Source organism: Oryx dammah, unplaced genomic scaffold, assembly GCF_014754425.2.
Source record: "Oryx dammah isolate SB20612 unplaced genomic scaffold, SCBI_Odam_1.1 HiC_scaffold_29, whole genome shotgun sequence".
NCBI classification, from domain to species: Eukaryota; Metazoa; Chordata; class Mammalia; order Artiodactyla; family Bovidae; genus Oryx; species Oryx dammah.
The window spans coordinates 83,448,578-83,470,119 of NW_024070213.1; the positions used below are offsets into that span (position 1 = coordinate 83,448,578).

Genomic DNA, 21,542 nt, shown 5'->3' on the forward strand with positions numbered 1-21,542 from the left:
TGCACTTTTTGAAAAGTCAAGTATAAGGGTCTGTACTTATTTTCATTACCTTTTATCTTTCCAGTCTCCCAATATTTTTTAAATTGTTGAGCCTTTTTACTTATGTATCAATTACCTCATCCAGCTTCCTACCTTGAGTTTGCCTTCATCCAAGTCTTCACCCAAGAAGACTTAAGCTTCATCCTGAGTGTGGTTCCAACTCTGAATGGAACAAGACCATCTAGAAAGTAGCCCCTTGTCCACACAACTGCTCCAAGCAGACATCACCCCTGACTTCTCATCCATTCTGTCATCCCTTGTGTCGGGCAAGTGTCTTATCATTTCTGCCTCCAAAATATAACCCCAATCCATACACTGCTTTTTTTTTTTCCTATCTCCACATCCACTACTCAAATCCGAGCCACTATCATCTTTAATTTCTGGGCAGCTGTGATAACCTCTCTGTCTCCTTTTTCTTGATTTTCTTGGATCCAGCAGCCAGAGAAATCTGTTTGATTGCTTTATTGTGTGTCTCTGCCACTGGACTGTAGGGCAGACCATGATGGTTTAATTCACAGCCATGGCCTGTCCTTGGGCTTCCCTGGTGGCCCAGATGGTAAAGAATTCACCTGCAGTGCTGGAGACGTGGGTTCAGCCCCTGGGTTGGGAAGACCCTCTGGCGAAGGGAATGGCTGTCCGCTCCAGTATTCTTGCCTGGAGAATTCCATGGACAGAGGAGTGTGACAGACCACAATCCGTGGGGTCACTAAGAGTCAGACATGAGTGAGCGACTAAGCATGCACTCATGGCCTGTCCTATTTACCTATACTTATAATATCACACGTAGCACACAGCAGACACTTACCTAACAGTAAGTGACTTTACAAAGGTTACAATCTCATTTTTAAGTCATGTGAGATTCTGCCAAATATCTTACAAAAACCATGGTACACTCTGCTTAAGCCAGTCCTGTGACCTGCCACTTCACTCTTCTTAAAATTTTTATTGGAGTATAATTGATTTACAAGGCTATGTTAATTTCCACTGTACAGCAAAGTGAATCAGTTATACATATACATATATCTACACTTTAAGATTCTTTTCCTTGTTAAGTCATTACAGAGTATTGAGAAGTATTCCCTGTGTTACCAGCTCATTCTTCAAAAGATAAATTAGTTTAGCATGACTATTTAGGACATACTTATTTGGCCCACGGAGCAATATTTTCTGCAGTAATTGCACATAAATAAGCTATTTAGTAATTTGCTCTGGAATGACGTTTGGGCTCTACTTTGTACCACTTTTGAAATCTGGGATGGAATTTGTCAATTTTCAGTCCTCTGGCAATATATTCAGAGACATTTTTCCTCTATTTGCTGCAAGAAAATTTTGTCTCATACATTAAACAATGAACACCTAAACATCTACTTTAAAAACATTTATCTGTCATTGTTTAAAACATATTTATAGGACTGTGATTCTTTGTTCTTCTATAATAGATACAAAGATTATATGGCTAATGTTTAAAAATTTTTCATTTTTAAAAGTATTTTATGCTAATGAAATAGAAAGCTGTGACAATAACTGGAACCAACACTTAAGATGATTGAAATGTTCTATACCATGGCTGTAGTGATTTCACAAGTGTATCTGGGTAAATTCATCCAATCCTATATCCTTTAATTTAAATTAGGAATTTTATAAGTTATACCTTCAAAAAAAAGAATAAAACCCAACCTCACAACACTGTAAGGCAGATGAAACTATCTTTTTAACAGCCCAGCTATATAACAAGAAATCATATGACATCCTCTAACCGAGAGTCAGAGCCCTTGAAAGAGGCGAAGATGAAGCAGCCATCACCACTGTGGATCCAGAAATAGCTCAGAAGGGGGTGTTCAAGGCTGCCACGCAGGTGAGGGCTTTTAACTCATCCAGGCCCCACTTCTCTTAAAAAAGAGAGAACCCTTACCAATCCTCCCAGCATGACTCTCCCTGTTCTCTCCCTTGCCAGAGTTTAAAGCAGTTATTCTCAAGCTTTGAGTCTATCTGAATCTCCTTAGGTTCTTGTTAAACTGAAGACTCTCAAGTCAGCAGGACTGGGATGGGACGTCAGGTTCTGTATTTTTCCCAAGCTCCCAGGTAAGCTGACGCCGCTGGTCCATGGACTGCACCTAGAGTAGCCAGGATGTAAAGCTACGAACTCTGGTCCCCTGGCATGTCCACCTCAGTGTTTATTTCTCACAACCTCTGGACCAGCGCCACCACATCACCTGCCACACTGTCTGCATGCTCAGTGTGATTACCCGGGCACGGACCCCACCACTGTCCAGGTGAGACTGGGCTGACGGGAAGCATTTACAGCTGAACCAATGCCATTCCTGTGGGGCCCTGACTGACTCTCAGCATGAAAGTGAGTCCTGTCTGTTTCCTTTGGTTGACTTCCTAAGGGTATTAGGGCATGACTTGAAGTTGACCACACTATATAATTCCCCCTCTTCTATCTAAACCTGGATGAGAGTATAAAACCTTTTTAAAAATTAATGTCCAGAGATGCCTGTTTTATTTCTTACCAGGTGATGGCATTTCAGGCTGGTGACTTACTATATCAACTACTTTTACGCCTCTGAAGTACAATCCACAAGCCAGCTCAGCAAGGAGCAATAGTGCCCACACCTAACTGTGAGGGGTGGGTGTGGGTGTGGGGGTGGGGGTCTGGGATGGGGTGCCAAGCTGGATTTTCCAAGTAAAGGTCTTGGCTGGCAGGGTGCTAAGACTGGAGCCAAGGGCTAGGCCTGAGGTTGTTTGAGAGACCCTGACTCTTGGAACCCTGTGAATTCCTAGGCCTAGTCCTCCAACCCAAACCTTACGAGCGCAGTTATTATCTTCCTTTTGATAGTTAATTCAGCCCAAACAAGGAGCTGAGCTGGTCCTAGGAAAGTGGATCTGGGGCCTATTTTCAGCTGACCCGTCCTCCGCCTGCACTCCCAACCTTAGGGCACTGCCCTTTCTGTAAGTTCTTAGGAAAAAGCTAGGTTTCTGGTAATTTCCTGTCTCTTTTCAGTTCTGCTTTGAGAAGAAAAGGGAACATAGGGGCAACCAAGGGTGGGCACAGGCATCTCGGCAGAGTTCCGGCGGCCCGAGGCCCAGAGCCACGCAAAGTCGGGTCTGCACTGGCCCGAAGTGCTCCTCTGGGAACTCAGGGCCAGGGCACCCTCCTGGGAGGGTGTCCAAGAGGAAGAATTTACTAACCGCATTCTACACCAGTAGGGGCTGTTCATCTGAGAAGGCAGAGGCTGGGAGAACATCAAGATCAAGGAAGAAGGGCTAGAAGGGAGGAATGAACAGCTCTTTCTTATCACAAGGGAGGCCGTGAAAGTAAGCAATTACTAGGTGAATCATTACTGTAGCTCCTCTTCTCTCCTCACCAGAAAAGAACACCAGCTTCCTGTGAGATCTGGAGAGCCCCTGCCTAAGAAGCGAATGACAAGCTGGTGTTTTTCTCTCACACCAAGTCACTCAGGAAAGAATGATCTTACTAGCATCCCTACACTAAGGCCTTAGGCGGCCGCAGATGCCTCTCTGCTCTGCCTGCACATGTCTCTGAGCTGTGGGGCTCTGCGCATGTGTGCTGGCACCTGAGATGGAGCCAGAGCACCGGTGCTCTGTGACTTGGTGCCCACGAAAGCTTTCTTGAATTGGAAAACATTCTGACATTCTAACGTTATTTTATCATGCAGGTATCTCTGTTTCTATATCCTTTGAAATCCCCAGTGCCTGGGAGAGTGTCTGGCACATAAAATGTACCAATAAATATTTGATGAATAAATGAATTATTTCCTTAAAAAATATAAAACTTTTGCCATCCTCATCATTAGAATAGTCCACGTGAAAACTTCGCTGGAGAGAAAGTAGTCTTTATTACTCATCCTGCTTTTATCTAACATCGTGTCCCACCAAACTGCAGCCCTTCACTCTCAAACTCATAGACAGAGATGCTGATTGAGGCAGAATATTTGCAAGAAAATGTAAAGCCCCAGGACAAGGGAATTGAACAAAGTGTAGGAAAAGCTCTCTTTCCTGGCCAATCATCTCTCTCCAGTCCTTCCCTGTGATGCTGGCCTCTCCCAAGCTCTCTTCTACCTCCCACCTTTCTTCCACATTTCCAGGCTGTCTCCACCTTCCCCATTTTCTCATTCACCTCTCATCTCCACTGACTCTCCCCACTCTTTCATTCCACCCTTAACTCTTCATATAAGAAATATCTCTATGAAGTGAATTCAGCTCAGTCGCTCAGTTGTGTCCGACTCTTTGTGACCCCATGAACCACATGACACCAGGCCTCTCTGTCCATCCATCACTAACTCCCAGAGTCCACCCAAACTCATGTCAATTATGTCGGTGATGCCATCCAACCATCTCATCCTCTGTCGTCCCCTTCTCCTCCTGCCCTCAATGTTTCCCAACATCAGGGTCTTTTGAAAAGAGTCAGCTCTGGGGATCAGGTGGCCAAAGTATTGGAGTTTCAGCTTCAACATCAGTCCTTCCAATGAACACCCAGGACTGATCTCCTTTAGGATGGACTGGTTGGATCTCCTTGCAGTCCAAGGAACTCTCCAGAGTCTTTTCCAACACCACAGTTCAAAAGCATCAATTCTTCTGTGCTCAGCTTTCCTTATAGTCCAACTCTCACATCCATATTTTAAAATACTGATGAAGAGAGCAGAGTGCCTGCTGGGGATGAAGGAAGGGCTGGAGAGCCCAGTGAGGTGAATTTGAAATGTCATTCATCTTTGTGGTCAGGGAGCTCAGGTTCAGGGCTTTTCCAGGCTAGTGTGATATAGCACCAGTGGAAGAAGGGAATTTCAGGCGTGGGGAAGCGAGGAGTGAAGGGCTGTGACATCTAAGCTGGACAGGGAAGGAAGCACAGAGGTCTTAAATGACATACAAGGTACAGTTGGGAGTATCCAAAGGGAAGCCCCCGGAGGGAAATAGAGGAGGTGTGGTCTGGAGCAGGGTGTCTGGAGGGTACGTGCAGAGTGGGTGGTGCAGTATAGTTTCTGGTCTGGGTGGTGATGCCAGTGGGAGAGGCTTAAGTGGAAAGGAAGGGGCACACAGAAGAAGTTTTTTTTGATGAGAACTTAAATGGAAGAACACACGCCTGAAAATTAGGAGAGAGGGACAAGCAGTTCTAATTCATGAGGAAATTTTAAATATTTTGAAAAATTCAAAATTATTTTTTACATAACAAATGCACCTCCTAGAGCTTTCATTTACTTCAATGAGAATTCAGTATAATTAAGCACTTTGTTGATCACTGCTAACAATAAATTTATATTAACAATAAGACCCTGACGCTGGGAAAGATTGAAGGCAAGAGGAGAAGGGGAACACAGAGGATGAGATGGTTGGATGGCATTACCAACTCGATGGACATGAGTTTAAGCAAGCTCTGGGAGTTGGTGATGGACAGGGAGGCCTGGTGTGCTGCAGTCCATGGGGTCACAAAGAGTTGGATAGACTGAGCAACTGAACTGAACAATAAATTTAAATATTCACTCTGTCAGGCCCACACTAAACACTTTTAACGGTATTTTACATATGAATAGTACTATTACTACCTATTTTACAGATAAGGAAACTAAAGTTCAGAGAGGTTGAATATTTTATCCAAGGTCACAAAGCCAGCATCATAGCCCTCAAACTCTGGTAGTCAAACTCCAGAGTCTTTATCCACCATGCTTTACTGTCTGCCAAAGTCAAATGTCCACAGAAGAATACCAGTGTGAAAAGCAAGACCCTAGCAGAAGACAAAAAAACTTAGATTAAAATGTATCCAAGCATTAATAATTGAGCTGGTTTTAACAGACTCTGAGTGATTTTTTTATATTATATACATTTTCAAAATGGCCTTAATGATTATCTTACTTTTACAATAATAGTATTAAAATAAAAAATATAAAGAATCTTTCAAATGCCAGTATCATTATTCCAAACCCTTTTTTCGGGGGTGTACATCTGTTTAAGCCCAAAGCTTATTAATATAATTCCCATTTAATTTAAGGAACTCATGAAATACTTATGGAAAAGAGCAGAAACATCTAGTTATTCAGTCCCAAAATGGACTTCTTAGTCACTACACCCTGATTAAATTTCAACATTCTGAGGATCAGAAGACCAGCACACTAGGATCTGGTAGCATGTGATTATTTGTAATATTTACAAAGTGAACAAGAGAATTAAAGGGATGGTTTTTAAAGGCTGAGCAGGGAACAGGTGAGGATCAATTATTTGTACAATTCCATTACTTTTCTTGTAGGCAAATCTAAATTCTATGGTGCAAAGGTTCTCTTAAACTAGCCTCACTGTGGATTCAGTTCAGTTCAGTCGCTCAGTCGTGTCTGACTCTTTGCAACCCCATGAATCGCAGCAAGCTGGGCCTCCCTGTCCATCACCAACTCCCGGAGTTCACTCAGACTCACGTCCACCGAGTCAGTGATGCCATCCAGCCATCTCATCCTCTGTCATCCCTTCTCCTCCTGCCCCCAATCCCTCCCAGCATCAGTCTTTTCCAATGAGTCAACTCTTCACATGAGGTGGCATCATTCCTTCCAAAGAAATCCCAGGGCTTATCTCCTTCAGAATGGACTGGTTACAACTATAGGCAAAAAAAAAAAGGGAAGTGGTGGCACATGGCTTTCTTTCTTACTTATACAACTTCCTCATTTAAACTCAGACCTCCTCCTAACTTTCTTAGCTTCTCAAAAGCATCAACTAAACTGATAAACTCTATATCTATCTGCGTATCTCTCTTAAAAACTTCTTTCTCTTTAGGATTATATTAGATATTATTTGATTTGATCACCAGTGATATACATTCCTTGCCTTAGACAAAACAACACTGTTGATTAGGTACTTTGTTTCGTCTAAGGCAAGGAATGTATATCACTGGTGATCAAATCAAATAATATCTAATATAATCCTATAGAGAGAGAAGTTTTTAAAAGAGATACGCAGATAGAAATAGAGTTTATCAGTTTAGTTGATGCTTTTGAGAAGCTAAAAAAGTTAGGAGGAGGTCTGAGTTTAAATGAGGAAGTTGTATCAGCAAGAAAGAGAGCCATGTACCACCACTTCCTGTTTTTTGCCTATAGTTGTTGATAGAAGGCTGTGGGTTTTGTGAGCGCTCCATTTTTAACTTGAGAAATGGCTTCCTTCCTCTCCTTCCATTCCACAAGGATCACTGGCTTCCCTTCTCCTCAAACTTAGATCCTTACCTTTCACAATGATGCCGCCTTTATTACACTCTAAAGATGTGACCCCTGAGTGACGAAAGAATTCCATATAACCATTAGGTAAGGGGACCTGCTATAGCTGGACTGTGTGGACTTCCATTCCAGTATGAATAGTGGAATACAGGCTCAATTCACACTTTTTCTTTTTCCAAGGTAACAACCCATACACTTAAGGTGAGTTAAGAGGAATACATCATCGTTGCCCTCCCGTCCCTCCTCCCACTCCAACTGGTATCATCCTCGCAAGTTACTTAGCCTCTGTAAATCTTAGCTTTTTTATTTGTAAAATGGGATGATAAATAGAATTGTTACAAAGATTCCATGAAACAATGCATGCTTTATAAGTATCATTTTTTAACCCTTAAAAAAAAATTAAGCCATTCTCGTCTTGCAAGCCATACAAATAGAGGCTGCAGGTGGCTTCTGTCTGTAGACTATAGTTTGCTGACCCTGATACAGATGTAGATCACTGATACAGTGTGCCTGACCAAAGGTGAAGCCTGGAGCCATAGAACAAAGCCAGACTAACTGGCCCACACCAGGGCAGTTTTCCAATCTACTGAACTACCTGCTACTCTGTGAGTTCAAGTGAATCTGGAAAATCCAAGTTTCTGGACTACTTGGACCTACTGTGTGACACATCGGTCTTACTGTAACCCCCAAGAGTAAACATTAAAGGCATTCTATGCATCACGGCTCTGAATAGTACTGTTAAAACCTCAGGCAGTTTAGTTAAGCTGCTTCATGCAGACTAAGAAAAACACAGGGCTCCAAAATGGGGCCACGCTGTTGCCCTTGGGTAGCACCAGGGCACTGGATGCAACTCTGCATAGGAAGATCTGAGTGAAGACTCAGTGTACATGCTGCACGTTTATGCATATGTGCACACTCACACGCACACCACTCCTATATCTCTGGGGCCATGAAAATCGACTTCTTGGAAGCCCTTATCAGACACATCTCAGATGATTCATCAACTAAGCATAACCGCTCAATTTTTAAAAACAGTGGGTGGGACCTATCTCTTACACTTGCCAACTCCTTCTGTTTACAAAATAGGCATTCATTTTTAGCACAACACTAACCCCTTTCCTATTTCCCCATTTCTGAAAAGCTTCCTCATCCAGTGAATTTCAATAGAGTTCAAGGGCACTGCCACTGTCCTTTCTACATGTATTTCAAATGCTGGCAAGGCTGAATGTGCCACTGCTCCCCTTCCAGTATCATTATTCCCAAACAAGAGACTGAGGCCAGTGATATTTGCTGCCAGCTGAAGGACAACAATTTTCTCTTCAAATCATTTCTAAGGAACGGAGACCATAACTCAAAGAATTTTAAAAACAAGTAAGTGACTGACAAGATGGAAGATGAGTGAGCCTCTGCCCAGGGACCTCCTAGGATCATCAGAAGAGCAGCATTTCCTACTGACTTCCTCTTTATTGTGCCTGTTTTGATATCACAACATCCAATTTGGTCTTTCCTTAGGAGGCAAAGAACTGCCTGCTTCAGAGCCCCCAGAGAAGACAACTCAACATTTACCAGGAATGACTTGACAAATATCACACAGACCATCTTTGTTATGGCTAAGAGCAAAATTATCATCTTTGGTGGGTATGATTCAAACTTTTAGGAATATATCTGAAGTAATAAAGCAATGAAAGTTCAAGATCATGCAGAATATTTGCAAAGGTACACTGCAATCTCACTCCAATTTGGTAAAATTTGCAGAAAAAGATTGAGAGACTCCAGAGAGCTATGCTGAGGCAGTTGTTTAAGACAGTAAATCTCCTGATAGAACAAGAAGCCCATATATGTGATACGACAGTAATGATCAAATAACCATAATATATGAACAGGACTGAGGGCAATGTGTTGATGAGTCTGTTGTTCTAATTCCATTTCTGCCTACCGCTTATGCACGCTGAACTGTAAAACACTAGAGAAGGCATCTGGTAGTCTGATCTTGGCTTATGGCATTCCTCATTTTTTAGATTTATCTTTACTGAATGGCTATTTACTGATTTGTTTGCAAACACTGTGATTATAGGCAATACTGTGTTGCATCTTTTTGGTGGTAGGATAATGATAACCATCTACAAAGGTAAATATTAAGAGAGGGACTTTACCTATAATTGGAACAAACAATCCACCACAAAGTGAAGGTAATTGCTATAAACTGACAATGAAAATTACTGTCCTTTCTGCAAATAGCAATTTAGCAACAAATGCCCTTTTAGCAATGCAGTGCTAACCTCATACAGTATTTCTTAACAGTCTCTATTTTGATTTTTCAAATGAAGGAGGCATTCCCAGGAAAGTAACCAAAGGGTGGTGAGTCCCTTGCTAACCTTCTATAATTTTCATTACATCTCCACAGCCTACTTAAAATTGGAGGGTGAACGAAATCTCATAGCTGATCTTTTTCCTTCTGATAAGTTTGCAAAATTGTAAGGGACACTGTTTGCCCTAAAGCCTTTGTAAGACTAAGCTAATTCTTACATAGTCATTCATCATTTCAGGAAAACTTTACTGAGATCAGCTATAGGCAAGCACTGTTTTGGATTTTATGGTGGGGGGGAGAGATAAGGAAGAATTAGACATTAATCCTGACTTTGTAGGGATCAGTGCTCAACAGGAAACAGAATATATATGCCTAAATAATGGAACTATGTGTACTGTGCTGAGTTGCTAAGTCATGTCCGACTCGGGTGATCCCATGGACGGTAGCCCACCAGGCTCCTCTGTCCATTTTCTAAGCAAGAATACTGGAGTGAGCTGCCATTTTCTACTCCAGGGGATCTTCCCAACCCAGGGATTGAACCCATATTCCTTGTGTCTCTGACACTGGCAGGCAGATTCTTTACCACTGCTTCACCTGGGAAGCCCTAAATAATGGAAGTGCTATTTGCTATAAAGGCTACACCAAAAAAAGAAGAAAGGGAGATCCTTCCCTCTATCTTGGAGGATCAGAGAAACCTTTTTGGAGATGGCATCTGGCCTGGGTCTTATAGGAATGTTAAGATTCAGAAGCACAGGGATGGTATGGGAGAGGGATGGCCCCCACTGGGTAGTGGAAAGGCCAAGGTGATGTGTACAGTCCTGGTGGCCTCTGTGGCTGATGCAGAGACAGTCTGCAGGGAGATGAGGGGAGAATGCAGATTGGAGCAGGTGGCACTGTACTGATGGCTCATTCTAGCTCTTGTCGTCTAAGTAACCACACTGAATTATTTTTTTCTCAAGTTTTCTGTAGGTAAGAGAAAAAGTCTCATTGCAGTGGTTTTAAGTTCTTTAAAAAACAATTTTCTTAATTAGTTTCTTCCCCTAAAGCATACGGTGAAAAAGATACTTTAAAGAGTGTAAACTTTCCACTCCCATTCCACCCCCAGGCCCTGTGTCACACTCCCGAAGTAGCCACTGTCAGCAGTTTTCTTGTGAACCTTCCCCACAAAGTCTATGTAATAAACATACATATACGCAATCTATCCCCATGCTCACTTCCACCGAATATTCAGTTTGCTTCTACATAATAACATCCCTGGAAAATTTTTCCATACCAGGACATATAAGTCTATTTCACTCTTTTAAATAGTAGTCTAATATTCCATTTCATGGAACTATTATGGTTATTTAACCAATTCCCTAATAATGAACTTGATGTTATTTGACTTTGCTATTTCTTGGTTTTCAATTCTAAATTACAAAAAATTTAGTTAAAGTCCTGGAAGGAATTAGGTTCAAGGGCAGTGAGCAATCTTAAATAGCACATGAGGCAAAGGCAAGTACAGATAAAGACAAGTACGAAGCAGTTCACAAAGCCTACTGGTTTTACAACATACTTGAGGCTTGTCTAGGGTGTCCCAGGTGGCTCAAGTGGTAAAGAATCCAGTGCAGAGCCACAGGAGGCCCAGCTTAGGACTGGGAAAATCCCCAGGAGGAGGAAATGGTAACCCACTCCAGTATTCTTGCCTGGGGAATCCCATGGACAGAGGAGCCTGGCAGCCTACAGTCCATGGGGTCACAAAGAGTCAGATATGACTAGATGACTGAACACATAAGACATGTATTATACTTGCTGCGACCAGGAACTTGACCACCCTCAACACACAATTTGGTATCCTTGGTATTCCTGAACTATTTTCATTACAAAAAAGGTGGGTGATGGTTCTTGGTGGAACAGCAGTAAAGTGGTTCAAGAGTACTGACTGATTTTACAAGGTGATTTTGAAGAGTTAAGGGATTAACTTGCAAATACCCATTGATAAGAATAAGATTTGTCTCAAGAAGTACATTAATAATGTTAAGTTTGGCTGCTGAAGGCATCACTAAAAGGCAGTATAGTGTTTTAGGTCACTCAGGTTCTAGAGTCAAGAGATCCTGAATGCAGCTCTGGCTCCCCTACTTTCTAAGGTGTTATTAAACATCAGTTACTTCATCATTACAATGGGGGTAATATTTGCTTCACAGTGTTGCTGTGGGGATTAGATGAGATAATATGGTATATATAGTTACCGTTCAACAAACGTTACCTACTATTTAGTAGCTACCTAGCTAATATTTTAGCAAATGTGTAAGACATAGTGTTGCTATGTACCAGGTGCTCCTGGTTCTCTCTCCATCTCCCTCTCTCTATCTCCCCTGCCTGTCTATATTCACACTAATTAGTTTCTTAAAGGAGCTTGATGGGGTCGTTACTAATTAATACATGTTTTCTTGCATGTCATTTTTCAAAGTGTGCTTTTAGACATTATCTTTTTTATTCTCATCACCTCTAGCTAAGTGAGACAGAAAATGGAAAACGCCAAAAATAGGCAGGAGTAATAATCAGCCAAAATAAAATTTAAATTATTATTCCACACAGATTATAATGTTATTTCACAATGATCATTTTGAACAGATAGTTTACAAACTCAGTGTTTACAATAAACTGTGATATCTCTTTGAGCTCCTGGGAATATCATGAATTACATTCATCTTTATCATGGTTTTAAACTTAAAGGTTACATGATTAAAATAATAATACATGCTAAGAAGTTAAGGAAAAATATAAAGCATTTATTACTTTATCAGCTTCTATATAGTGTAATTAACCTCTCATTCACCCGGCACAGTGAGATGGCATGCTCCTCAGAGATTAATTTTCTATAAAATGTAGGCCTTTAATAGAAATCTTCAGAAAATGCAACTTTCCTGTTTTGGGAGATGGTAGTGTGAAATAACAAACAAAACAAAAACCATCATTCTTCCATGCTAATATTTACTTTTAATCCAACTTTTGCTATAATGAAGTTATGGGGAAGCTGTGCAAAGAGATTAGCAAGAGAGGAGGAGGATACAGTGCAGAGAGATTTCTTCAGTATCCACTGCCTTTCCCATGGACCCCACTCTTAGGAAAACTCGATTCGATAGGAGCATCTCACCCTTACTTTCACAGGCTCCTCGGTGACTCAGATGGTAAAGATTCTGCCTGCAATGTAGGAGTTCTGGGATCAATCCCTGAGTAGGGAAGATTCCCTGGAGAAGGGAATGGCAATGACTCCAGTATTCTTGCCAGGAGAATTCCACAGACAGAGGCTACAGTCCACGGAGTTGCAAAAAGCTGGATACGACTGAGCATCTAACACTCAGCACATCGCCAAATTGCTGCTTCAGGGAACAGCCCCATTATTATTATTATTTTTTAACAAAGAACATATACATTCGGAACAACTGTAAGCAGAGATTCCCCATGACCATATTTCCTGTTTCTTAAGATGCCAATATAAGGCCTCAGAAAGGCTTTGGATAACACAAATCCTTACAGTATTCTTATAACAGGGCAGAATTCACTGAATCTAACTGAATAAGATGTGCTTTAAACATGAATGATAGCTATTATAGTCAGGTCCCCCAAATAAGCCCCAATCTCATCCAAGGAAAAGCAATCACCCCAGCAAGTTTCCAGATGACCCCAGTGAAGAGTCTGGCACCCAGCCTCAGTGAGACACAGAGGAGCCTTCCCAGCTGCTTTTCTAAAGAAGACTGGGCAGGCTTCGACTCCTTCTCGGTGTTGGCCAATAAGAGTCTGGAACAGGGCCCTGTACCACATGAATTATCTTCATCCTGCCAACTGCTTCTTGGCTTTGAGCAGCTGTGGGAGCAGCTGGTTTACAACACAGAGTGAACCCTTGTTCTGCGGTAGGAAAGTTCTGCCTTCTGTGAAAAACTTGTAAGTTTGGGTCTCTATAAACTACCTTCATGAGCTTTACCCTGAAGATTTGGTGTGTGGTGCTGGCTATTCATGGATCTTACAAAGAACCAAACAACCTATGATGGTTTTATCCAGAGGAGATCTTCCTACAACTATAAAAGTCACCTTTATCTAAGTCTTTGCCTCAATTAGAAACTGAAGAGTCATAAGACAAGACTTATCCCTGAACCAGTGTAACTAAAAATCAACCACATTTTGGGAATGGTTGATGGAACACTGGAATTTACCCCTGCTTCCCCTGCTCCAATAAACCTGTAAAGGGATTTTTTATTTTTTAAGGCACAAAACTCCTAGGATAGTAAGAATACGAGAGAAGAGACAATTACAAAGTTTCAGAAGCTGGAAAGCAGACAGATCTGAAACTTAAATTTGCAGTGGAGAAAGCCAAGCCAGTTTACACCAGAGAATTCCCAAAAGGCCCTGGGGGCATTACTGGAAGTGAGCAACAGTGGACACGATGAGCTAAAATAAAGAGGATCTGTCAAACTTCAAGAAATAACTAGATTCCTCAGACCAGGTATCTACTCTGTAAATTGAGCTGACTGCTCCTTCCCATCTAGGCAAAAGATACATAACTATTTTCTCTGAAAAGTATAAACTGTAAGTCTCCAAGTGAGAGACCCAGTACAACTTGTGGGGGAGAGGTACTGCAATGAAAACCAGGATTGGGTGCACACATGCACAGATATATTCCCCCAAGCTATTTCCCTCTACTTGGTCCCCAGAAAGACATGGTCCCCAGCAATGCCCAGGCCTTACAGGAAGATCTCTGGGTGATGTGAACAGCCAAGGAGAAACTGACATGGCTGGTTCCCCAAGAAAAGGGCTACTGACAGCATCTTTAGTTAAGCTATTTCCAACAAGCTCCACTCATGTATACCAGATCTCAATTAGCCTCGTTCTCCCCCGACTCCCTGGCAATTCTTGAATACAGCAGACAGAGAGGGACAACCTGACATCTAAGGAAAGATTCTAAAATGAAAGAGTCCGAAACAGAAAAGTCAGCTTGCATCACAAGAGTACACTCAGCAGAACTCAGATTATAGAAACTCTATAGGACCAATGTCCTAGTTTCTTCAACAAATAAATTGCACAGAAGAGAATTTATTTGCACAGAAGAGTTAAATTGCACAGAAGAGAATGGAGGGCCTACAGACTCAGAGACTTAAACCACATACCAAACACTTGTACTATATGGACCTTATTTGAGTATTGATGTGAACAATCCAATTGTTTTTTAAAAATGAGATAATCAGAGCAATTTAAATATTGTTTTAATATTTGATGATATTAAGGAACTGTGGTTAATTTTTTGGGTATGACATATTATGGTTATGTTTTATAACCCTTATATATTAGTGAAATATGCTGAAGTATTTTTGAATGAAATGATGGCTTGGATTTGCTTCAAGACAACCTGGGAAAGGGGCTGACTAAACAAGCAAGGTCAAGAGATAAAGGGAACAAGGGAAGCTTTTAGATTCTGTACTTGGTGTTTGAAATTTTCCATAATAGAGAAAAATGATCACTAGAATCCTCAGGGAAAACAATGAAATCATAAAACAGAAACAAAATAATATTAAAAAAGGAACATTCAAAGACTGTTTAAAACCTCCTGTAAATAAAAAATAAGAAGAAATAAAACATTCAGTAAAGAATTGGGGAAAAACTTGATGGCATATCCCAGAAAGTACAGTGAAAAAGTATACAAATTAAATAAAGAAAAGAATAAAAAGTTAGAGAGCTAGTTCAGAAGGTCTAAAATCTTGGTAACAGTTTTACAAAGAGAGAAAAAGAGAAAGAGCAGGAAGAAATTCATCAAGACAACAATGTAAGAAGATGTTCCAGAACTGAAGACCATAAATTTCTAAAAGAAAAGCTGTACCAGTTGCCTGAGACAATGGATGAAAAGAGATGCATAGCAAGACACATCATTGTGAAACTGCAGAACATTAGGAACAAAGAGATCTGTCAAGTTTCCAAGAAAGACAAAATAAAAACAAAAACCCTGGCTATATATAAAAGATCCGGAATCAGAAGCATTTTAACTTCATAACAGAAAAAAAAAAAAACTAGAAAGGAATGAAGCAATGCTTTCCAAATTATGAAGGAAAATGACTGCCAATAGAGTTTATGTCTAGCCAAACTAGATAGAGTTTATATCTAGCCAATCAATGATGAAGGCAGAATAAAAATATTTTTCAGATATGAAGGTCTCAGAAATTTTATTTCCATTTACCCTTTCTCAGCAGCAAAAGCAAGGAAGTAAATCCAGAAACAGCAAGAAATGAAAATACAGGGAACAAAGGATCTAGCAGAGAAGAAAGGAGGAGGGAATTACCAGGATGGTGACAAAGACAGATTCCAGAGCTAAAGTCTACTCTCTATGCCTCAGTTCCCTTATCTGTGAAACTGGGAACTGACAGTAATACCTGCCTCATAGACTTGTCAGGACTCAGCATAAAACGCTCTGAGTAGTTCCTGGCATAGAGTATAAGCCACAAGAATTTTCTCATTATCCTCATTAAAGAATTGACACTTTGTATATTACAATAGCTAAAAAGAAAGAAATCAATGTAAAACACTTACATTTGAACCAAACTTACTTCCAGCTTTGGAATAACTGAAAATTGTCACAGAACTATAAGGTTCTGGAGGTAAATAGAGTTGTGAGATTTTTTTTCTAGTGCAATTTTCTTGCTTCAAAGCATAGGGAATTCCAGCTCACAGTAGCTAAGTTACTTGCTGGACTACATAACCATTTAGAAGGAGAGACTAGCAGTCAGGGGTTTCATGTCAATGCACTGAAAATCACAAGTGCAGCTTCTCAAACTCCATCTATGGTATCCTCACAGGGTCAGAGTTTCACATATACAAAAAAAAAAAAAATATCACCATAGAAATATTTTGTTCAACTTCTGTCATTTTAAAACCTGGCACTTGGCTCAAGATATACATACATAGAAAGACCACCCAGAAAGATTCAGTCTGGGCAATAAAGAGAAGAGGGTTTCCTGAATTAGGCCGACAAAAAGGAAGGCAACATATTAGATTCACTGTCCTACACAGAGTTGCTCTGATTCTAGGAAGGACACCTCTAATGGGTTTACAAACAAAAGTAAGAATATTAATCCCTATAGCACAGCCTGGGTAGGCATTTCTGATGCCTGAGTAGTGGGATGGGTAGCAATGTACTTCTGTCAGGTTTCTAAGTCTTTCTAAAGAAATAAACACAATTTGCAGGGTTAGTAGTCTTTCCAGAAATGCTTCCAAAGAAATGATGGATACAACGAGGACTATTGGGTAAACCCAATGAAGAGGGGAAGTGTCGTCAGGGGCAAAAAGGCAAGATCCCAGGAGAAGAGCATTCTGTACTAGCCTCAGCAGGCAGAGCACCACTGATACTCCTTTGAGGTGTGAGAGGGGAATGAGACTGGGTAGGAATTTTCCTGGCAAAAACAATGATTTCTATGATCTGCCATCTCATTCCAACTGAAATTAAGCCCTCTGTACATTTGCAGAAAGTCTTCTTCAACAGTTTGAGATGAATTTATTGTGAAAGAAAACTGTCCATTTTCTTTTCACTGAATCTCAGGGGTAAAGTACACCCTATTTTCTCATCTTTAAAACAATGAAAACTTCTGTGCTTCTTGAATATTTCTTATAAACAAATTTGCAGTTACCTTTGGATATAGTTTATGTCCCACAGCAGTTCAAATACCAAAGTGGTGACTGGATGGATTAAACACCTCTTGGTATTTTCACTGAGATTTAAACTGACAAGTCAAGTGTCCAAAAATACAAGTGCTATTTTCAAATCTTTTATCCTCTTTACAAGTACTTATTTTGGTAGTTTTGATTAATGAAACGATTTTCTATTTTCTTAGCTGTACAAACATTAGGTGCTTCTTGGAAAAAAACCATTCAAACAAACAATACAAAAGTATGCACTATAACTTAGTCAAGCTAGTAAAACATAAAAAGAAATAAGAACCATTTAAAAATATTTCCAATGTCTTCTGGGTATGAACAGAAACACACAGAAAATACAGTTTTTAAATGGAAAGTATGGCTGTGTCAACACTCACAGAAAAAGTAGGATTCCAGTGTTTGCCAGGGCGAAGGCGAGTCCTAAAATCCCACTGCCCATAATGGCGTTGCTTAGGTTAAAAACAGACATGCCCAAGGAGGTTGTTCCTGGAATCTGAACAGAGACACAGTTACACTAAACAAAACAGTCCTCCAGAAAGATCATCACTCCAAAGCCTTTAAAGCACTATCAGGAACCAACAGGGAAATGAAACTCGAGGAATTCTTTCTTCATGGTCTAGTTATTTTTTCAAATGGGTTTCAGGAGAGAATACACAGGCTCCAAGGAAATGTCTTAGTGAGTAAATAGCTATGCTTTTGGTACTATGATGGATGAATTAAAAACATCTGTTGCAATTATTGTAATTTAAGAAATAAGCAAACTTTATTAAAATGACACTTACATAGTCATCACATTTCTTTTTTTCCAAGTGGCTGTTGGTGAGACTTCTTCTGCTTTCACGATCAGAAATAAACTTGCTGTAAAGAGAGGCATAATGATTTAATCTCATTATGACGACCTGGAGCTTAACATCATGACTGAATGATTTATTATTTACCAAAACATCATGCATGAAAAATTATCAATCAGTTATCTAAGAGTTTATAGTCCTATCCAACTGCTCTCACTGACTTGTTTTTGTTTCTTTTTGGTCAGGACTGTTCTTGTTGTTCAGTTGCTAAGTTGTCTCCCATTCTTTGTGACCCTACTAGGCTTCCCTGTCCTTCACTATCTCCTGGAGTTTGCTCAAACTCATACCCACTGAGTTGGTGATGCCATCTAACCATTTCATCCTCTTTTGTTCCCTTCTCCTCCTGCTTTCAATCTTTCCCAGCATCAGAGTCTTTTCCAATAAGTCAGCTCTTCACATCAGGTGGCCAGAGTATTGGAGCTTCAGCTTCAGCATCAGTCCTTCCAATGAATATTCGGGCTTGATTTCCTTTAGGATTCACTGGCTTGATCTCTTTGCTGCCCAAGGGACACTCAAGAGTCTTTTCCAGCACTACAATTCAGAAGCATCAATTCTTCAGTGCTCAGCCTTCTTTATGGTCCAACTTTCACATCCGTATATGACTACTGGAAAAACCATAGCTTTGACATTATGGCCTTAGTAAAGTGATGTCTCTGCTTTTTAATATGCCATCTAGATTTGTCATAGATATTCTTCCAAGGAGCAAGCGTCTTTTAATTTCACGGCTGCTTTTAATTTTTGTCAGGATTAGTTGCTCACATTCTTTTTTTACCTAATAAACTAAAAGTGCTCCAAGGGCAGATACTTTGCCTCATTCCTTTTTACATCCCTCATTCTCAGTTCAGTTCAGTCGCTCAGTCGTCTCCGACTCTTTACAACCCCATGAATCGCAGCACACCAGGCCTCCTGTCCATCACAGCTCCCAGAGTTCACTCAAACTCATGACCATCAAGTCGGTGATGCCATCCAGCCATCTCATCCTCTGTCATCCCCTTCTCCTCCTGCCCCCAATCCCTCCCAGCATCAGAGTCTCTTCCAATGAGTCAACTCTTCGCATGAGGTGGCCAAAGTATTGGAGTTTCAGCTTCAACATCAGTCCTTCCAATGAACACCCAGGACTGATCTCCTTTAGGATGGACTGGTTGGATCTCCTTGCAGTCCAAGGGACTCTCAAGAGTCTTTTCCAGCACCACAGTTCAAAAGCATCAATTCTTCAGCGCTCAGCTTTCTTCACAGTCCAACTCTCACATCCATACATGACCACTGGAAAAACCATAGCCTTGACTAGACAGACCTGTGTCGGCAAAGCAATATCTCTGCTTTTTAATATGCTATCTAGGTTGGTCATAACTTTCTTTCCAAGGAGTAAGCACCTTTTAATTTCATGGCTGCAGTCACCATCTGCAGTGATTTTGGAGCCCCCCCAAAATAAAGTCTGACACTGTTTCCACTGTTTCCCCATCTACTTCCCATGCAGTGATGGGACCAGATGCCATGATCTTCGTTTTCTGAATGTTGAGCTTTAAGCCAACTTTTTCACTCTCCTCTTTCACTTTCTTCAAGAGGCTTTTGAGTTCCTCTTCACTTTCGGCCATAAGGGTGGTGTCATCTGCATATCTGAGGTTATTGATATTTCTCCCAGCAGTCTTGATTCCAGCTTGTGCTTCTTCCAGCCCAGCGTTTCTCATGATGTACTCTGCATATAAGTTAACTAAGCAGGATGACAATACATAGCCTTGAAGTACTCCTTTTCCTATTTGGAACCAGTCTGTTGTTCCATGTCCAGTTCTAATTGCTGCTTCCTGACCTGCATACAGATTTCTCAAGAGGCAGGCCAGGTGGTCTGGTATTCCCATCTCTTTCAGAATTTTCCACAGTTTCTTGTGATCCACACAGTCAAAGGCTTTGGCACAGTCAATAAAGCAGAAATAGATGTTTTTCTGGAACACTCTTGCTTTTTCCATCATCCAGCAGATGCTGGCAATTTGATCTCTGGCTCCTCTGCCTTTTCTAAAACCAGCTTGAACATCAGGGAGTTCAGGGTTCACATATTGCTACTTAGTACCAAACAGTGCAAACAGTAGATAGTCATCTTGAGAGGAAACAAAAGACAACTCTAAGTCAAAAAGAGCTATAGATTTTGAGTAATTTTAATACCAAAGAATTAAAACACTATATGCAATGCAAATTAACTTTTATATAGATTTTTCTCTAATGGAACATTAGATAAGGTCAAAAATACTATAAGGCTGGCATTTAAAAAGGATACTGGAGACAGGACTCTTTATAAGCTCACATTCTTGGAGTACAAAGTTATTACACAGAAATTCCCTCCTCTCACCCCTGCAAAAATGGAAAATAACTCTTTCCCCATGAAACGTTACTTTAGCACCTGCTTATATACGAGCAATGTGGGAGGCATGGAGTGTGTCATAAGTGATGGAGACACTAGCCCATAGGAGTTAAGATGAGGAAATTATGGCAGATGAGGAGGGGCATATGGTCCATGGTCAGGGGCAGAGCTAGGGCTTAAAGGGATTCAGCCCTTGGGTTCAGTCCTTATTTGTTCTGAGGGCATGAGTATGCTACCCCTGTGAAATGGGGATGACACTATTGCATTATCTCACAGTGTTACTGGGACAGTTAAATGAGAGCACATGTAAAACATCAGTACAGCTCCAGGCACAAAATGAAAGGAACACTTTCTGAATCTGGGGAAGATTCAGACAGGCTGAGTAGAGTCAAGTATATACAAAACACACAGAAGGAGGCAATCAGAATGCTCTAAGAAGCAGCAAATATATTATTGGGATTAACATTACAACTTTATGGCCTAAATTTCTAATTTAAAAAATTTCCCATTAAAAAAAGAAGTGCTATTGACAAGGAAAAGTCCATCCATAAGTAAACTGCTACATGTAATAGTAAAACAGGAATTCTTTTTGGCTTTTCTGGAAATTTAATCATCTGGTTTCAGTAAGAACTAACCCATAAATTTTTCACTAATAAATATAAAGACACTTGAACTAGACTATTTTAAAGAAGCATGTATTTTTGAACTATACATTTTCAGATGCTTTTCTGAATGAAGCTATATTTCATAATAAACCATTTTTTAATGAAAGATATATATCATCAATGTTGGTTTTATTTATCTACCTCTTTCATCTCAAATCCATATTCTTCAGGTTTGCTTTTTCCACCTGGATAAACCAAAGGCAGGCAACACATGAACTATGAACCTCCCCTGAGGCCACAACCTGGTATGAGCAACACAATCTGTGGTTTATTTCCTTCAGCATCTGCATTTGCCTAGGACCTTTCCAGTCAGAAATGAAAAGGAAGTGAAGAAAACCTTGATCTCCTGAAACACAGGAGGTGATGTTCCAGTTAAGGAACATTTCTTGTAGTCCTGTATGGATGTGAGACCATAAAGAAGGCTGAGTGATGAAGAATTGA

General features: G+C 40.6%; 1 protein-coding gene across 1 annotated transcript in view; it reads right to left on the reverse strand.

The window, feature by feature from the left end:
• The window catches only part of LOC120857923 (sodium-coupled neutral amino acid transporter 1), a 63,562-nt gene that overhangs the window by 26,781 nt on the left and 15,239 nt on the right, over window positions 1-21,542 (reverse strand). The window contains exons 3-4 of the mRNA XM_040233819.1: window positions 18,015-18,090; window positions 17,610-17,725 (exon numbers count right to left, since the gene is read on the reverse strand). Of these exons, the coding sequence (XP_040089753.1) occupies window positions 17,610-17,725; window positions 18,015-18,090 (192 nt within the window). The remainder of the gene's footprint in view (window positions 1-17,609; window positions 17,726-18,014; window positions 18,091-21,542) is intronic.